The following is a 19,582-nucleotide window of genomic DNA, read 5'->3' as shown; positions in this document are numbered from 1 at the left end:
GATGAAGGGCCGTGCAGTGGGAAATAATTAACAGGGATCACCGCTCTGCGCCCTTTACAGCTGGACGTGTGCTGGCTGCCACTGCAGACCGGTGGCTGTTTGTGAAACTCTGTACACATCTGGTCAATGTTACAGCAGCAACTCCGAGGAAGAAAAGTCGAACGTCAGACATGATTTTCTCAAATTATGAGTCAGAACCAACATCAGGTGTTTCATTTAGCTGCATGTTTGGTTCTAAACGAGACTGAAGCATCTCGGTATCTGACATGAGATGCTTATTGGAGTTGGTCTACTCAGATCCATTTTTTTTGGCCATTTTATTGACAGATTATTTGATGCAGTCACCAACAAACTCACAGTAATGCTGAACAGAAAAATAGATGCAGCAGCAAATTTATGCTTTCTGTCAGAAAAGGCTGGCATTTTTAAGGCTTTAATTATGTATTTAAGGACAAGGAAAACAATTTCCACAATTTTTTTTCGATACCATAGTAGGAAATTAGGAATTTCCTTTATCAGCTCAAACCTGATGTGCTCCGTCAATGAGACCCCTGCAAAGTTTAACGCAGAGCTGCAGATTTACAGCATTTCAGTTCATTTTCACATGTTCAGCTGTGAAGGTTTAATCAGGGTGTCAATAAGAGGACTGCACAATACGATGCAAATCTGTCATGTTCGCAATAACAGAATCCAAAAATATACAAATCACAAAAATCAATACTATGAAATTAGAAAAAAAAATGTCAATAACAGCAAAGTCAACACACTGGTTAGTTTCTGGGAACTACAGATATACATGCAAAGGGGAAATCATTGTCCGATCCCGAACTACTCAAGCATTTTTCATCAGATATTTAAATACCTTCAAGAAGCCATCAGCTGACCTATCATCACTCAATATTTCTCCAGTATATAACTTCTTATCATGAGGGTTCGTTTCTATCTAAAGCTTTGAGTTCAGATATTCACATAACAGCTGAATAATCAGCAGCCACAAACTCTAACATAGAAATAATTGCAGAGGCACTGAATGCCTTCGCTCCGGATTCAAACTATATGTCTGTGAAACTCCGAGGCGGATCTGTCTGAACGCACACGTACAGTCATGGCGGTGTGCGTCCCCTCCACGGTCCTCCAACCCACCCCCACATCTCTCATAGTGGTCTCACATTCCCCCCGCAGTATGGATTCCACATCGACAGCTGGCACCGAGTGTGTGTGTGCGTGTGTGGTGTGTGTGTGGTGGTTTAACTCTGCGGCTTTCCAAAACCACAATATGTGCATTTCAGAACCCCTGAGAACATGTAATCTAATAAATGTGCAAAACTTAAATATGTGTGAAAGATTTTATTATTATTCACCAGTGGATTCTAAACAGATTTGAGGGGGAAAAAAAAAAGGTCTTAATAGAGCAAATCTAATGTGTCGTGGCGAGAAGCTGCAGAGTATTTCCCTAAAGCTGTGTGCCTCCACATCCTGCCCCAGATCAGCCTCCACTTCCTGGGGTCAGAGGTCATCTGTATGTCTGACAAACAATCGGGCGGAGAGGATTCGGCCGACTGTCCATAACATGTCAATCACGGGCGACACCGGGGTCACGGCAGGGATATTTTTGGTGGGCTTAGTTTTGAGTTCCTGCTGTTCCGTCTATCACAGTCAATAACACACGCTTCACACCCCCAGCCCCCCCAGCCCAAAGCAGAAAGATAAACCAAAGCGAAAACAACTCTTCTTGTCACAAAAAAAGTGAATAACAGGAATAACAGCTGGAAAAGAGCCCGTGGGGGTCGAAGTGCAGAGCCGACAAGGGGAGAATCCAGCAGAGGAATTAACATGACAGCGAGGGAGATAAATCAGATCAAGTGATCGCGACACAGAAAAGCGTATGATATAGTTTAACTGGAAAAATGCATCCAGACGTCTTAGAAACCAGAAACAATGCTTTTTAAACTCCAGGATTCCAACGTGACTCATCTATTTTGTGCACATTTAAGTATCTGCAGCCTGGAACAGTTCCTTCTCCTTCACCTGCTCTCACGTTTAAACAAATGCAGCTTTGTGGATCCCGAGTGCAGAGAATGTAATAAACCTGATATTTCAGTGGTCTACCGTTGTTTAGGTGTAAAACATTTGGGGGAAAAAAAAGGCAATTTGAATAAATTCATGAATGGACATCAACCTCCTGTGTCATATGTTCAGCTGTGAGTTGAATTACAGATCCAGATCTCATCCTAAAAGTCCCAATTTCAGTCACGTGCGTTAATCAGCGCTATTCAGTCTGAACAAATCCAAGGGACAAAGAGGTGAAGGAGTGAAAGCAGTGTGTGTGTTGTCCTGTGGGGTTCCCGGTGTGTTATTACAGTCTCCTCTGGTGCCGGCATGTGCTTTCTCTAACCCCCTGTTACACACAAACCAGCACACACACACACACACACACACTCTCGCTGACCCCTCCCTAATCCACTGGCTGCCCTCTGACCCGCTGTGCTGTAGCGCTGACCAAACATACCCCAACCCCACCGAGACCACAATACAGCACTGTGGCGCCGCGACCCACACAATACTGCAGTCTGTAGGAGCGGGACAGGGCCGAGGGGAAGGACGGCCAGAGGGAAGGAGGAGACGGAGGTAAACGCTTAAAATATGCAAGGTCACATCCACGGGAGGAATGAGAAGAACAATCTCTACTGTCTGCAACAATGGCTGCACACAAATCTGCACGAGATGCTAAAAAAAAACCAGAAAAAAAATCCTGAATGCCCTGTTGGTGTGAGACAGTGTGTGTGAGCCATCACACCTTTAACTATGGCTAGCTGGGTTCTGCAGCCAAAAAACTATAACAGTTTTCAAAAGAAAAAAAAGTTTCTGGAGGATTTCCGTTAAGAGACTCATTCCATCTTTCCAAACCTTGGTACCGTTCACTGTTAATGGTTGTTCCCCATGTGTAACTTTATAATCTAATTCTGCTTTCATTACATTCAACTCTAAAAAGATGTGTATTTTAATAAAATCTGCAGTTTTCCAAGCTTTATTCGAGGAACTTACAAGATAATTTCCTGCTTGCCGGGAAAAGAGGTTTAAACGGCGAGTTTAGAAAGCTGGAGTGGAACTGAAGGGTGGGTGAGGCGAACCGTCACACCCCCAATGAAAACACACAGCCGAGATTTCTCCAGACTCGGGTGTCAAGTCTGCTTGATCCACTTCAGGGCTGGACGTACTGCAGTCAGTCTAGAGCAGGGTCCGGACTGTGGACAGCTCAGCGAGTCCATCACAGCTCAAACTCTGCATGTTTCAATCAACTCCTGACGCTAAATGTCAACTTCAATTCCCACAATATCAGAAATTATAATCCACCTGAGTCGCAGACGCACTGACCCCTCGGTCCATGTTGAAGCTCTGCTCTACCTTAAGAGTCTGCAACGGGCCGGGAGGACAGAAAGCCGTCTGCTCTCTGATTGGACAGCTCCATTTGTCACCGTCCAATCAGATGGCCGTGTAAAGACGGGGAAAAAATTTGCAACCACAACTTCAGAGACTTGCACAAAGTTTTATGCTTTGCATCTGAGAACCTGTATGTTTGCAAATGAGTTCTCTCTTCTTCTTTTCTTTATTCACAAAAGTCAATCTTTTTCACGACCATGCTAATTCTTCTCTACAAATTCACAAAGTTCAATTTTTGGTGCAGATTTTTTTTTTTTTATGGTACGTCAACACATGATTTACAAATACACACTGAAGCTAGGTGCAATCATTCCTTTACAGATGGAAAGTAATAATGGCCTAAATTTTAGCTCATTTGAACAGTTTACATCTATTGCATACACTGATTTAGTTAGTAGTTATTGAAACCCATATTCCACTGAGTGTTCAGCCTGCTTTGAGTCTGACTCCTGGAGCTGCGCCGATTGGAGAAAGGGGCAGTTTGTGTTCTAGTGGGCGCTCTCCTGCTGCCGCCTTATCTCCTCCTGTCGCTCTCCTTTTGTGCCGCAGGCCCTCCGCAAACACACATCCTAACGTCAGCGTGACGGGCCGTCGGCCCCCGCCGAGAGCGTCCAGACAGCCCCATTAAGACGCCGCCGTTAGCCAGGTCAGGGCAAACATTGACTTTATCTAAATGTGGGCTAATAGTCTTTAACATTAACGGGCCCTGTAAAGCCGTGGCGGTGGGGGTGCGGCTGGAGACCCCCACAAATACCTTCACACTAGAACTGCTTCATTTGACAAGGAAAAACAAAACACTGGAGGATGGTATAAGATTTGAAAGCTTCACCGATATCGGCCTTGTTATTTTTGGCTCTATTTGCACAAACAGTCATCAACATTTGGCCCCGGCGTTAGGATTTAACAAGAGGAACTAACAGAGTCATTTAGCTCCTTTCAAGCTCCCTTTTGTCTGTTAATCACCATGTAATCAACCCACAAACACAGAGGCATTGTCCTTCCTCCTCCATTCAGAGGACAAAAGCCTCCCTGTCTGATCATAAACGAAAGCTGCATGTTAGAGGAGGACGAACAGAAAACCTAAAACCTAAAACATTCAATGAGCGAGTTCCTTCGTTGTGCTCTGGATCGGGAGCGGCCGGCAGGTGAGCAGCCGTCAGGCCGTATAACGGCCGTCAGCATGTCAAATGGTTTTTACGACAGCTGGCTGTGATTTGGGACGCGAAACGTCGGGAGCGAGATTTACTGGCCTGACTCTGTGTGTGTGTGTGTGTGTGTGTGTGTGTGTTTGTGTGTGTGTGTGTGTGTATTTACGAAGAGGTGAGGTTGTGTGTTTGAGGCATCAGTCTGAGACATGTGGCTGTTTGCTGGAGGAGGAGGAGAGGAAAACGCTCATCGCCACATGAAATCTGATTACACTGTGTAGTCATTCAGAAGTTCTCACTACTCTTGCTTTTTTTTTTTTTTTTTAATTTGTGACTGAAGTTCGGGGACATTTGTAAGGATTTCTGAACAAAGACAACATTTTCCAAAACATCTGGAGCTAAAACAATGCCAAGCCAACAGCTTCAATAAGAATATCACGTGAAATTTTATTAGAAATGTGCAGGAAGAGAAATAGTTGGACATAGAATACATTTGTTTATAACTGTCTTACATAATTATTTCAGTATTCAAATAAGTTTATACTCAGTCACTTAATACACATTTGAAATAAAATATTCAAATGAATGTAATAAAGCAATATAAATGATACGTTGTTGGTGTATGTTATGTATAATTGTGATGATAATGAAAGAGACAGTTTTTAAAAAGATTTTCTCAATATTCCTCTTCATTGATGTTGGTATTACAATTATTTTCATTCCCATTTTGCAATTTCATTTTGTAAGACTTCAGTGCTGTTTATGTTTCTCCAAATGAAATCAGGTCCTCAATGAAAAACACCAATGTTGTTCAAACTAATTTGATTTAAAAATTAACAAATCATTGTTTTTCACAATGACGTACAATAGATTAAACATTCACAAACTTACAAATTCAGATTTATACAAATTAAAAAGTACCTAATTTATGACTTTAATTGGGTCTTACCTGTGTAATGGATGGTGTAAACTTAAATACTATAGTCTAAAATAACTTTTTAAAACAACAGATTTTCTATTGTGAATCCATTTGATTTCATTTACCTGCATGAAATATCTTCGCTTAAAGCATATTTCATTAATTAATTTGAAAAATCAATCAAAAATAGTGATTTTTGTTCATTGGCTAACAAAAAATGTACCTTATCAGAGTTGATATTTGTATTAAGTGTTTTAAAAAGTCCTGAAACGGACTGCGCGGTGGGTTTTCCTGCTTGACGTTCCTCTGGTTCTGCAGCTCTTTGAAGCCCACCACACTTCTCTCCTACATATCACTGTTAGTGTTAGCCTGCTAATTACATTCCTCAGTAATGACTGTTTGGAACTGAGGCTTGTTAAGAGGTTGTGGGCTGTGTGTGTGTGTGTGTGTGTGTGTGTGTGTGTGTGCACGTGCATACACATGTAAAGTCATATTTATGTGTAGCATCTTCTGTTTGTTTACATGCAGCGCTCTGTGTCTGTCATTTTCTGCATTCATGTCAGGCCTTTAGAGATCTCCTGCAACTGATATGTGCCTTCAATGTTTCTTTTCAGCTTTAGTTGAATTAAGATCTATTTGTATCTTTGCATTTAACTCCCTGATCGCTGGTTGGAAAGATGGGTGGTCTATACAACACACTGAACCATCCAGGTGCCAAATATAAGGCCCGTGGGCCAAAACCGGCCAGCAAGAGGCTCCAGATTTTCAAAAATTTAAAGGGAATCATTGATTTAAACACAGAGCCTGAGCTGAGGTATCAGTGATGCTGCCATGAAAGACAGTTTCTTCAGGCACAAACTCGCGTTAGTCTCAAAACCATGCTGTCAGGGTGCGTTTGTCAAAACGTACAAAATGCAACAGCAATAGGAGAAATTTTGGGGACATTCCAAAATATTTTGCACCAAAATGTATCATTTAAACTGGCTTTACGTTGAGATTGCAACACAACAATTTGCCAAAACAAAGACCAAATTAAAGGTTTAAATTTAAAAGTTATTAAGACAGTATTTCATTTCTTCGGTGTGGTGAAACTCAGGATGAAACTGGTCTGACTGTGTTTGACACCACCGCCGGTTCAGACGAAGACATTTTGCACATCAGAAAACCTTTGTGACAGAGGGCTCTAATTTCGTAGACTGCGCCCGGTCTATGCGCTGTCTATGTGGGCTGTCGGCGCAAGTAGTCAACGGGGCGTGTCCAGAACATTTTGCTATATTCGTGAACGGCGCAGTGCAGCGCGGTCACTCCTCCGTCCCGCCCACCAGCGCAGGTGTTGCAAGAGGGAGGAGAGAAAGTGGGTTTAACCCAGCTGAGCATAATTTGACCAATCAAATGAACACCTCTCCTCATTTTCAAATGCCCTGCAGCGAAGCTCACTGCCAACTTGATTAAATGCATTTTATTTCCTGGCCGCTCTTCCACATCCCAGACTGTCTGAGGGGAATTAAGCTTATTTCTGCTTCTTTGTGTCACAATTCAGGTTCAGATGCACATAATAAATGAAAAAGTATCTATCATGTAACTTTAAAGACTTAATGACTTTATTGTATGTATATCTGTGTACAGATTATTTATTGATTCAATACGACCCGCACCCCACCCCCCACCCACCCCCACTCAGAAGCAGAAAAACAAAACAAACTCCAATACTAAACCATAAACCAACAATGTATATGATTTTTTAATATATATAATTAATTTTTTTTGAAGCGCTTTGGGGAGTTGGACATATGAAATAAAAATGCAGACATCCTTCATTTAGAGGCTGATAATCTTTTCTCAGTGACTAAAGGCCTCTACATATTCCATGAGAAGGTTCAGCTTTATGACAATAAGAAGAAAGTTCTCCTGCTGTGGACATTTCATCCTCCAGCAGAAGGAACTCCGAGGCCAGCACCCTCACTGCAGGCTGCATTCTCCTGTTTCCACACTGCCCAAAGGTGTAACAACGGCGTTTTCGTGGAAGAATTGATGAAGGATTTATTATTGAAGCTTGCATTTGATTAGCAAATATTAGCAGATGAAGAAAAGAGGAGTCCAGTCTCCTGGTTCAATGGAATTCTCAACTTCACCCGTCCTCATTCAGGTATTGGTGATCAATTAATCTCTTGTCTGTGCATAAAATAAATAGAAATAAGCTCATTTTTGCTCTGCAAAAGCTGTAAAAGTTTATTTTTTTTATGGCTATAAGCAAGGCAGGTTGTGTGATGGTAAACAGATCAGAGAGGTGCAGATTTGACAGCAAGAGCTTTCTTTTTCTATTGTTCTTTTATTAGTAAATATTTTATTTTTCCTCTATATTTAGCCAGTAATTTTTATCCCCAATTTTTTTCCTGTTTTTTTCCAGTCTATAAATGTGTATTTCATTTTTACAATGAAAAAAAATTCTTATATATTTCAATTTTTACAAGATTTTCCTTCTTTGACCATCAAATCATCAGGAATTAAGAAGCCTTGTGTTTTATTGATCCATCTATCGATCCAGTCGCATGCTGAAGGAGAAGCTCTTTAACAGACAAGGCATTAAAAATGATTTGATCATGATCTGTACAGATCTGCACCACCTGCAAGATACATCCACCAGCACCTGCCACGCAGTTTGGTTGTGGCAAGGTGGAGGAGCCAGAGGGTGGAGGAACCAGCAACCTCCAGGACCAGAGAGAGACCGTCGGACCCGAGCATCTCCAGCAGCCCAGGCACAAGAAATTTCCAGACTCCTCCAGGACTTGAGCCTGGCAGGAGGGAATTATCGGGTGTAATTAATTATTTTTAAAATCAAGAATCCAACAAAAATATGTGAATAATTTCTGCCATGCCTTTTAAAGAACCTTTACTTAGAAATATATATTTTTTAAAATTCTGGTTCATCATTTTTTGGAGAGATGTGAGGACTACGCAAGTTTTTTTGTTTTTTTTTTCCCTCGGGGATATGAAGTGTTTGTGGTATCTTGGCAATATATAATAAAGCCATTGTGTTTGAAAACATTGTTATCAAAGTCATGAAATCATCCTTTGAAAATTTGTTCGCTTCATTAATTAAATAAAATCAGTTTAAAGCACAATCTGAGTCCAGAATCATTTTCAATATAAATAACCAAAAGAGGCAGTTCTCCATTGAATATTAGTAACATTTTGTTCGATAAAAAGTGGTACAAGTAATGTAAACATGTACGTGGACAGTTAGAAAACTGTAAAGATGAATTCAGCTGATTTTATGAGTGATTGTTGCAAAACTGCCAGCTTTCTGCTCAATTTAATAAATCACGGTCTCTTCAATGGCCCCACTTTGGCACCAGTCTGCTAAAAAAAACCAACTCATTTTAGGATTTCTATATTTTTTCAGATTTGCCCATTTTTTTCCGTGTCTTTCCTTTTACCATCCCTTATTATTTTATTTTACCGAGAATTGGACTTAGACCACGGTAGAAAATAACGGAGAACTGACCGTGGGTCGCTGCAGTGCTGTCAGCGCAAAGTACAGCAGACTTTTGTCTGCAGCGCCATCTACTCCATGCACAGCTCCTGGGAACCTGGAGTCAGCTGGGAGCCTGTCACTACCACATCAGAAACACACACACACAATAAAAAAAAGAAAAAAAAAAAAAAAGAAAAAAAAAACTTTTGAAGAGTCCGCGCCTTCAGAGTGGGCAGACTTTCCTAATCAAAGCAAAATGTGTAAAATTCTGGTCTAAACTATCTATCTAGTCTGTGGACAAAAATAATGATTTAAGATATTAGCTTTTTTGCCACAGACTGTAACTTACTGCTCCACTCTGGTGTCAAAAGTAAAAAAACAAACAACAAAACAAACAAAAAACAACAACAACAACAACAAAAAAACACGTGAATAAGCTGAATGATTATCAAATTCTAAAATTATAAATTATATGTTTCACTCTTCTGTACTGTAGTGCCATTTAAATTTTCTGACACTCCTCAGTCTGTGCTGCGTCCAGAGACATCCTCCATCATTATTACAAAAGATGATTTAAATAAAAAATATAGATATATTCTTCATGAGTGATTTGTGTATCTTTCATGACACTGACAAGCTGAAAACCTGTCTGTGAGGTTCTCTCAGACAAATTATCATCTTCCCTCCCCTGCCTGCACACTTTCTGCATGAAATTATCACTGCGCCCAGCTGATTCTGTCGACACCTCCCCCTGGTGAGCGACCACGCCCATCTCGGCGCAAGCGCAGCTGACCGGTCAGACACCTGTTGACGAAAATACGAATCCGCCTCCGCCGGTTTCCCATTCTCTGCGTTGCGCCGTGAAAATACGGCCCAGAAACTCGCACTCAAATTTCTCTGAACTTACATCCAAGTGTGTAAATCTTTTAATAATGCGTATGAATAAACAAATAAAACTTGAAAACATTCTGGAATTAGTTCTTTAATCACCTCATTTATACCCTGTCCCGTTTGTTTGACTATGAAGGCTTCAACGGTTGGTTCATGTAAACACCATCTGACACACACATGGGCTTTTACATCACCTCATTAATGTAATAGTGTGTGTGTGTGTGTGTGTGTGTGTGTGTGTGTGTGTGTGTGTGTGTGTGTGTGTGTGTGTGTGTATACACACACTTGCATGAACCATATCGAGCTCTGTTTGGTGGTTGGTGACATTTGCACACTTCCCTCACCTGACGGATGCAGATGCAACATTTTCATGTGAGTTTTTTCCACTGGACGAGCAACATCTGCTTCTGTGAGTGTCTTTAATTATTTAAAGCCGAAGGAAACTGGAGACCAAGCCGACCGTTACTCCTGAGCACTAAAGACACTCCTGGAAAAGGGCACTTGTTGCTCCAGGGGAAATCTTTCACGTTGACACACATCCAGATTTGACTGTAAGGACAAACAAACCAGCAGCTCCAAACTTACTGAAAGAGTGGCTTAATATTTTGCGAAGAGTTCTCATGATAAGAGGATTAAATCTGTATTATAGTGAGTTGGAATTGATTTTCCAGGCAGGGTCGGCAATTTTTCAGCCTGTTTGATGGTAACTTAGTTTAACAGTTTGAAACTATAATCTGTATAATCTGTCTTAAACTGGCAGCAGGTTAGCATCCAAAATGTAGCAAGTTATTCTTTAACCTGTTTCGTTGGCTTGGATCATGTAAAAAAGGCTCATATATTAAGGTGGCTGATGTTTTCCTGTTTGATATATAACTTCAATGAACATGTTTGTGGCTGTAAGGCTGTTTATCAAAGGATTAAAATGAAGCACCACATTTTGTGCCAAGTACAGTAAATTTTCCCAACTTTTTGGGGCTACAAAAAGGTGTTTCATATGAGTTTCCCAGGATGTCGCTCAGACATGAAGCAGCGAGCAAAGGCCTGACAGAGCCAGACCCAGCTGGAGGGACTGCAGGTAGCCTCCGACGCGCCGGCCGCCTTCTTGTTTTTGACCCTTGAAATCGAGCGCAGGGCTTTTTCATCCAACACGGGAGAAGGCTAATCTCTTAGCTGCTCGGTCTCATGCTCCGCCACACACACACGCACACACGCACGCACACACACACACACACACACACACACACACACACAGTTCACACAGTGCAGTTGTGTAAGCTTGTGGAGTTTAGTCACTCCACATCCAGCCGAATGCTTGTTTTTGCCACTTCTTCCAATCTTCTAGATCATCGGTACCAAACATAAGGCCCGTGGGCCAAAACTGGAACACAAGATGCTCAAACTCCTTAAGAGTAGCAGACACAACACAACACGACACTGAGACCAGAGCGGAGATATCAGTGATGCTGCGACTTTGCTGCTGTCAAACTAGCATCACAGTCATGCTGTCAGGTTGAGATTGTGAAAACATGGATAATGCAGCAGCTGTGGCAGGGGTTTTTGGACTTTTCACTGTATTCTGCAACAGTAGGTTTATGTTGAGATTGACATCATTTTCTGTTGTGACTTTTTTTTTTTCTTTCTTTTTGGTGAAAACAAAGAGGTTTAAATCACTCATAGCCATACACAAACAAAACAACTTTAATGGTTTTTATGGCACTACTTCTCCAGTTCTGCCCCTGGTATACACTACAGCTGTATGGATATGGGTGTATAACACACGAGTGTGTTATATGTGTGCGCATGTAGCATGTACAATTGTAAATATGTTAAAATAATGAACATGTCTGAAATAAAATGCAAGTTATAATCATCAATTAGCCATATTTTATTCATGCCAACTCAGGAGAACATGCAAACCCTGCAGAGACCGGCTGAGATGGTCTCACTGGGAATACAAAGCTGTGACGTCCAAAATTTATATCCTGAAAGAGTTTCTGTCTGGCATTTTCTTGAGCTCATTGCGGATTTCAACAAACCAGCTTGAGGGAGAAGTTTTTTTTTTTGTTTTTTTTTAAACAATTGTTCTAATCAAATTTGTCAGTGGTTTAATGTAATTTTGTACTTAAAACTGGAAATTGGAGACACGAGTTTGTCATCCTTCATTTCCCATTTACAGTAACAGACTGAATGCATCTGAACGCCACTTAATTTGGTGGCGAAGCCGCGTCATGTTGGATATTTCCGGAGCGAGTGGACGAGAGAGAGAATACATCATCTGCTTATGTTTTCAATTATGAGACAGACGGAGCTGTCCTCTCAGGGGAGTTTTTACAGTACTACTAAATGAATCATGTTTCTGATGTCTGTGAGGATTATGAGGTGATTTCTTTGAGCTGCAGTTGGATACGAGACACGAGACTTGTTTGTATCGAAACAGCTTCGACTGGGGAGTGTTTGATCTTTAAATCACTCTGAGGGGCACTGGATAACTTTAAGTGTGACTGAAGGTGATTTTGTTCCACTGTGACTCTCATAGATGTGGAAAAAGGCTTTTAGAAACACACTACGCTCAAGTGGCACCTTTATGGTGTTTAATGAGTACAAATCTTTAGAGAATTTATGTCCTTTTTGCACTTTACTTATGAGCAGTCCCCGACTGCATTGATTCCATTTCCATAATAAGTGTCATCACTGATTTCTGAAATTTCTAATTTTTGGAAAACACATGCATTCATAGACTTCTCAGCTTCATGCTTAATTCTGGCAGTACTAGATGGATTAAGAATGTCAGCCTTGCATAACGATTCCATAAAGTCTGAGAACATGTAAATATGTCCGTACAATGAAACGCACATCTTGAAAACCATTGAAAAGCTACTTTTTCTTGAAAAGAGAGGCAATAGTGTAAATAATGTCTTATTTGTGAAGTTGGTAACCTATGCATTCTAAAACACTTTGTTTTTTCCATAGCTTATCGAGTACATTTAAAGGTGAATGGGTTCAAAAGTAAAAATCCTATGCTAAAGGAAATAATAACATGATAAAAAAAACTGTAATTATTTCAATGTCGAGCACAATTTAATCATATTTTCAGACTGTTATCAATGGACAAATATTAGTTAAAGGAACTGGAAAACTCGCTTAGGGCTGCATCATTGTGTCATTAATCAACATATTGCGTGTTCACTATGCAGCCCGATCAAAGGCTGAGGAATGCTGACAACCTGACAAACTTCATAAACCCTGAGAGTCACTTTCCTTTCAACACTTCTACCAAAAGTCTGATTCGGACCATCAACACCCAGAGTTACAGGGAAAAACTAAACATCTATTTTTGTTGGATGGTGAGGTGAAAATCATCAGACAGAGACAGAATCAATCGCTCGCTGCGGTCCTCAGGTCACCAAAACTGTTCAGTCATCTCATTAGAGACCCTGTGCATCGGCTGACAGTCACGTGATAAAAAATGGGAAATATGTTCAATAGAATGTGAAACTGAAAACTGACATTAAAATGACATTTTTGACTGTTTCTATTTGAATCAGGACAAAATAAAGTTATGGACTGGTAAAAATCAGGTCAGAGAAAACAGCAATGATGGGATTTCATTTTAATAATCTGTAGTTTCCTCTACTTGGTCTTCTTTCCCTCCTTCCCTGCTCCTCTTCCCCCTGGTCTCAACTTTCTGCCTCTCGCTGCTCCTCGCCGCCTGTCCCGGTTTTATTAGCCGACCGCAGGGAGTGCGGGGGAGGAAACGCTGTGGCATTGTACAGCAAACATCCCTAATAGGCTAATCTAATCTCATCTCCTTGCGGTCTATGGGCCTGTGTTTACTTTCGGCCCCGTGTCTGCGTGCCGGCTCCACCTCGCCTCGCTGAATGCAGCATTGTTCCCGCTGGAAACTCATCGCCGGTGTGATCTTGGGAGCGGGCGCCAGCTCCACATCTATCTGCTCATAAAGGCTGCAGGCAGGGGACCTTCTTGCATGTGTAGCTGTTGTTTCGCTTTATTGTTTAGTTTCATGGAAACAGGGGGGAAAAAAAAAAACTGCCAACTAACTCTGCAGCTCACCCTAATGGGCATCATTTTTCAGACCAAACACTGACCTGTTTTCTATTCACAAGGTCGCTGGAAGCAAACAAATGGTAGAAAAGCACACTGCAAGGTAGAAACGTGCCAAACGCTGAGCCACAGGGACAGAGTGACCAGTCTAAAGTTCACCTGAGGACAAACACCTGCTCATATTCTCAAAGAGAGAAAGAGTGATTGCAGCCGCCGACGTGTACGTTTCATAAAATGCAAAAAAATGTGGGAATAAGAGGAGAAATGAGAGTCTATAGCAGTAAAAACGATGCAGTTCACGTGCTGCAGAAACCCCCTGTAAGCTGCACGGTGTTGCCACAGTGCTGATTTCATCGCGGTGTTAATCTGTTGCGCTGATATTTTTAACTGTCACCAGCGAGCGTGTCCACTCACCCCGGACGGCGGCGGCGGACATCAGGAGCGCCTCCAGCAGCAGACAGACCCACAGCACCTCCATCGCTTCTGCCGAGTGATGAGAAACCGCTCGGCCGCTGAGATGTGCAGGGAAGACAAATAAAACACACACGTGAAAACACATCATGTGAGGAGATCCTGGATAATCATTTCTCTACCTGAAGTTAAACTCTCACAGAAAACAGCTTTTTTCTCCACACGTTCAGCCACCCGTTTACGAACAAAATAACGGGAAGAAACCTCCCACTGCAGCACAGTAAAATAAGGGAAATGCAAAGCAGAAGTGTGCACCATGCCTTCATTTGAGGTTTGATTCTCATGAAAGATTCTTCAGACAAACAAAGAATTCCCATGTTAAACAATAACATTAATGCATGAAACCGAAATTAATGTAATATATATTTTTATTTGTTTGGTTTGCACTTCACAATGATCAACTTCCATGTCATAAAGTATTGAAAGATTGGCGTTTCTCCTGTGGGGCTGTGTGATTGCATGTATCACATATTTATTGTTATCGTAACATCAACATGCAGTGTGTACATTTGTGTACATCTCGCAGGGATTTGACTGAACTGTGATGCTGGAATGTTCAGAAAAGGCTAAGTAAATTACAATTAATTCACTAAAACTACACGCTTAATAAACCTGAAACAAATAATTCACAAGTCGAACAGAATCGCAAAAAAAATAAAGTTAAACCAATCAGCTTCATTAATTGTGCTGGTGTGAATTAGGGTCAAGAGAAAGAGCACTGTTATTTGAGAGACTAAACCTCAAAGATAACAGCGATTGTACTGAATATTACTCAACATTCACTACCAGCTATTTCATTAACTAGTAGCTGACTCTCAGAAGTAGACCGACTCTTGAAGCTGGACTTTCTAATGATCTGGTTCCACACAGACAGAAGCGGGTCTCTTAAAAATCAACTTTGAATCTTTATTAAAACCCTGGAATGTGGAAAGTAGATACTTCACTGCTTCAAACTGCACCTGGATCGTTAAAACCAAACCTGGATTATTTAAACGTCATCCAGAGCTGAACAGGACTTCTTTAAGCAGAAATGGGTTCTTTAGAAAGCAAACTGATTATTCAAACAAGACCCAAGCTTTATTAAGTGGACGAGACATCTGGATCGCTAAAACCACACCAGGAATCTTTAAAACACTGTACTCTTTTCTAAACTCCACCAGGACTCTTCACGCCATGCCCAGACTCCTGACATCAAACCAGGGATGGTTCTCCTGGTCCTGGAGGGTTTCAACCTTCATCTAATGAATGAAACATCATGAAACTCTGCAGAAACCAGCTGTTACTTTTATGTCTGTTGAAGCGGGAGACCACTGAAATCATAGCATGCAAGACGGAGACCCTCCAGTACCAGGAGAGCCTGTCACAGACTCTCATGGTTTAGACATATTTCAGTGAAAATGGGTGTCTGTTTACAAGACAATGGTGGTCGGAGCCACTGAAATGGGAAGTTTTTGAAAACAGCTCCAAATGTGGAACTGAAACACTGCGTCTCCATGGAAACTGAGGAAAACACAACTTTTCTCAGACACTCCTACAGTGCCCTACCACCGTAGTACGTAGTTCTTCTGCACAACAGTAACAACAAATAGCAATCAAACTTCGTCATCAGCAAAACCAATGTTTTTTTACTTCAGACTTTGTGTAAACAGAGCCTTTGACATATTCCTCCTTCATATTCCTACTCGCCAACGATGTCTCGTTCCAGTTTCTAAGAAAGACCTTTAGTGTCAGGATAAGCCTGAAACAGGACAGCAGGCCTCCAGGAGGGTCCAGGACTATCTGAGGTCCACATGGACTCCAAAAGCACCTCACATTTCTTAACAAACCCAAATTCTTTGAACTAAACTCTTTAAAGTGGTGGATTTCTCTGAGCAGAAATTGCTGTAAACTGATGAAGCCGATGAAGATGAAGTCAGTCTTAGTGATGATCGCATGAAGCCGATTGAGAAAAAGTGAGAAAAGGCCGAACATTGTCTGTTTAACACTTGTATGTTTACTACCATATCTAATGTTGTGTTAGTTTTTAATCTACAATCCCAAAAAGAACTGAATGAAAATGTGTATTCAAGCTATTTCTAACACAGAGTGCATATTTTTCCTTATATAGCTATAAATGTGTTTTCATTTCTCATGTATTCACAGAGAGTCAGTGGTTTGTGGGACTACAATCAAGAGCAATGTGCTATTAATTCTCATAAATCCTGTCTCGTCAAACTGTTCACTCACAGGTTGAATCTCCTGATGGTGTAGATAAAATAAAGGATTGATGACGCCCATCCTCTTCAACTTCCAAGTCCTTAAAATACCTCCTGTCATGGAGGGGTCCAGGAACTTTCCTCCCTTCTTTGAAAACATCTGTACGAGTGTTTTGTGACATGAAAGGCAGGACATATGTGGCGAAAGGATGTACGCACTTGCTTTCAGAGCGTCTCGTCTTAATCTTTTCATGTGCAGGTTATCGCTCTTCGGCAGCAGCTCACGGCGCCCAGAACAAAGCGAGGCGCTCATCGCTGGACCGACATGAGCATGAATCACTCGGAGGGTCTTGTAGAAGTCAGATTTATTCTGTCCACCTGCCCATATGTCTCTGCTTACAGAAGTTTTAATCTTTCTGCCACATAAATTCTCCCTGTGAGACGCGATCTCAGCGCCGGATCTTTGATCAGCTCCTGTCATCCTCGGAGCGTCGGTTCGCCACAAACTGCTACAGGCAGATGACTGATGTGGGGAGGCGTGTGGCAATCAAGAGGGAGATTCATCCGTGATACTCAGGCACATTTCATCAGTGGAAAACTGTATTGTTCAATAATTTAACTGTTCAGTGAACATTTTTTTCTCTAAAGTCTTAAGTACTTCAAAAAAGAGCTGAAAATTTAACTTTTGTGATCAATTTAAAACAATTTTTTTTATGTGATATTGCTTGAACTGCACTTCAGTTCCCGATAAGCTTGTGAGTCAGTGTGGCAAAGCCTCTTTAATAACAGTAAGTCAAATATTTCTTGAGGAAATGGATACTTTTTCAGTACAATACCTATCAAAAACCTGATTTGCACAGCTATTTTGATGAAAGTGGTGCATGTTCTTCTTAGAATCTGTTCTCTATTCATAAAACTGTAGAAATCTTAATATTTCTAAGACTACTGTCCTCAAATATGCCCTCAAAAATCTTTTCAATTAGATAAAAAAATGAATCTGAACTGGGGAAAATGCTCCTTTCCTCATCCTTTGACCACTTGTGGTATGACTTTACATGAATTGGACATGATGAACAACTTCATATCTCATGCACTATAGGTTTATGTTTACAGTCATCAAACAGTCTAACAATTCATGTTGAGAGTATAAATCAGGTGTAAAGACTGAGAATAAGCAAGCTGAAGAGAATTTTGAGAAGTGTAACGCAGAACTGCTGCGGCCTTCAATCATGTTCTCAAATTCGAAACATCCTACAAAGGCAGCAGCAAAATACTTTAACCATCTGTGTAAGAAATGCATAAGTTGCCATATATGATCACTCATGTTTTCATTAAACCTCAGTTTGATATGATGTGTAACTCCTTTTCACTGGCAGTGGTTCACTGAAAACTCACATAACACATTATTAACAAGTTATATGAAACCTTGATGAAAGTGATCACTGAGCAGGAGTTATTAAATTTGTCAATTTGACAAAATGTTAACTTTACACTTCTCAAAACAATCATTGCTTTGGCAACACATTTCTATCTGAGAGTTTGGAATATCTATATGTCACATTAAAATAAATCAAATCCTTGATATCATGATTATCTACACTTTACATATAAAAGAAATGCATAAAACAGAGTTCTTACTTTCAAACATGCACCCTGATTCTTGAAATATTCTAAATGGTGTCAAATGTAAATCAAGGAACATGTGATTTGAGTTCATTTTAACTATTTTATACCATTATAATGTCTAGGTCGCTGGGTTAATACCATTGAGGTATTTTGAAGAGTTCCTTATGAAAAAGAAAAGGTAAAATAGGAAAACAAGACACTTTGTGTTTCATACATTTAAAAAAAAAGTGCGAACTCAAAATGGAAAGAGAATGCAGCAATGAATAAAGAAAGATTGATAGAGACATGTACAAACATGCAATTAAGATAACATTCATTTCAAGCTAGTCATGCTTGGATATGGAATTCGAAATCCCAGTTCATCAATCTGCAAACTCGTCTTCACAGTTAATTCTGCCGCTCTTCTCACAAATGCAGGTTCATAATAAAAGTTGAAAACAACAAGGACATTATAAATCTTTCCAATGTCAGAGGGGAAAGTGTTACAGCAAGAAAACCTCTATTAATTGCTTTTCTCTCCATGCTTGAGATAAAGTTAAACTTTTGCACGGGATAAAGAGGTGAATCACACATCTGATGCAAAGTTTCAATTAAAAGTTTGACTTACTATTCAGTTTCTTGAAGTGATGTTTAATCCTCTGAGTTATCCGCAGGTTACCTGCATGTACACCACGCCGTTATTCCGTTAAAAAAAGAAGAGGAAAAAAAAAACTTCTCCTCCTTCTTTCCACTGACTTGACGATTTCAGGAACTTAATTCAAACCGGGAACAATTTAGGCGCCTGTCAGTGAAAGGACGAGCTGCAGGTGAATGAAATCCACTCTCAGACGGCACGGGGAAGAGATAACAACCGACCGAGAAGCAGAAATGAAGGAAACTGCGGCAGCAGACACGTGAGCGCTCCAGCGGAGTCTGTAGTATTTGTGAATGACAGTCCGCGTGCGGCGCGCAGCAGCGTGAAGACGCGCGGAGGGAGAGGAAGAAGAAGAAGAAGCCTTTCTACATCCCCTTCACTTCTCCACTGAAAGCTCATTAAAATGTGCGTTTAATAATGAAAAAATAATAACAATAACAAGCCTGGGAGCTGACGTCCAATTGCCTCCAGCTACAGTCCGTCGCCTAAATTTCAGCCGTGGGCGAGAAAACAAAGTGAGCGGACGGACAGTCCCAGCTCGGAACTTTCAGCCAATCAGAGAGCAGGCCAATCAGAGCGTCGGCCAATCAGAGAGCAGCACAGTGCGGGACAAATTTGGAGCGGCTTGAGGCGTCAGGATGCATAAAGAGGCACATTTGTAGGAATAATCACTTATGAGAGTGTGGAAAGTGACCGTGGAACGCTGTGATTTCAAATAATCAA

General features: G+C 40.9%; 1 protein-coding gene across 3 annotated transcripts in view; it reads right to left on the bottom strand.

Moving 5' to 3' along the window:
- The window catches only part of fgfrl1a (fibroblast growth factor receptor like 1a), a 77,033-nt gene extending 57,692 nt beyond the window's left edge, over nt 1–19,341 (bottom strand). The window contains exons 1-2 of one of the 3 annotated variants that reach the window (XM_030112961.1): nt 18,833–19,341; nt 14,348–14,445 (exon numbers count right to left, since the gene is read on the bottom strand). In XM_030112961.1, the coding sequence (XP_029968821.1) occupies nt 14,348–14,411 (64 nt within the window). In that variant the 5' untranslated portion in view covers nt 14,412–14,445; nt 18,833–19,341. Of the gene's footprint in view, nt 1–14,347; nt 14,446–14,526; nt 14,595–18,832 lie in introns of those variants that run through there. The other 2 variants (XM_030112950.1, XM_030112969.1) reach the window with 2 other exon arrangements.
- Nucleotides 19,342–19,582: the final 241 nt, after the last annotated feature.

The sequence above is a fragment of the Salarias fasciatus genome, chromosome 2 (assembly GCF_902148845.1).
Source record: "Salarias fasciatus chromosome 2, fSalaFa1.1, whole genome shotgun sequence".
Classification (NCBI taxonomy): domain Eukaryota; kingdom Metazoa; phylum Chordata; class Actinopteri; order Blenniiformes; family Blenniidae; genus Salarias; species Salarias fasciatus.
The sequence above is the reverse complement of the archived record's forward strand: the minus strand, read 5'-3'. Positions and strand labels throughout refer to the sequence as shown.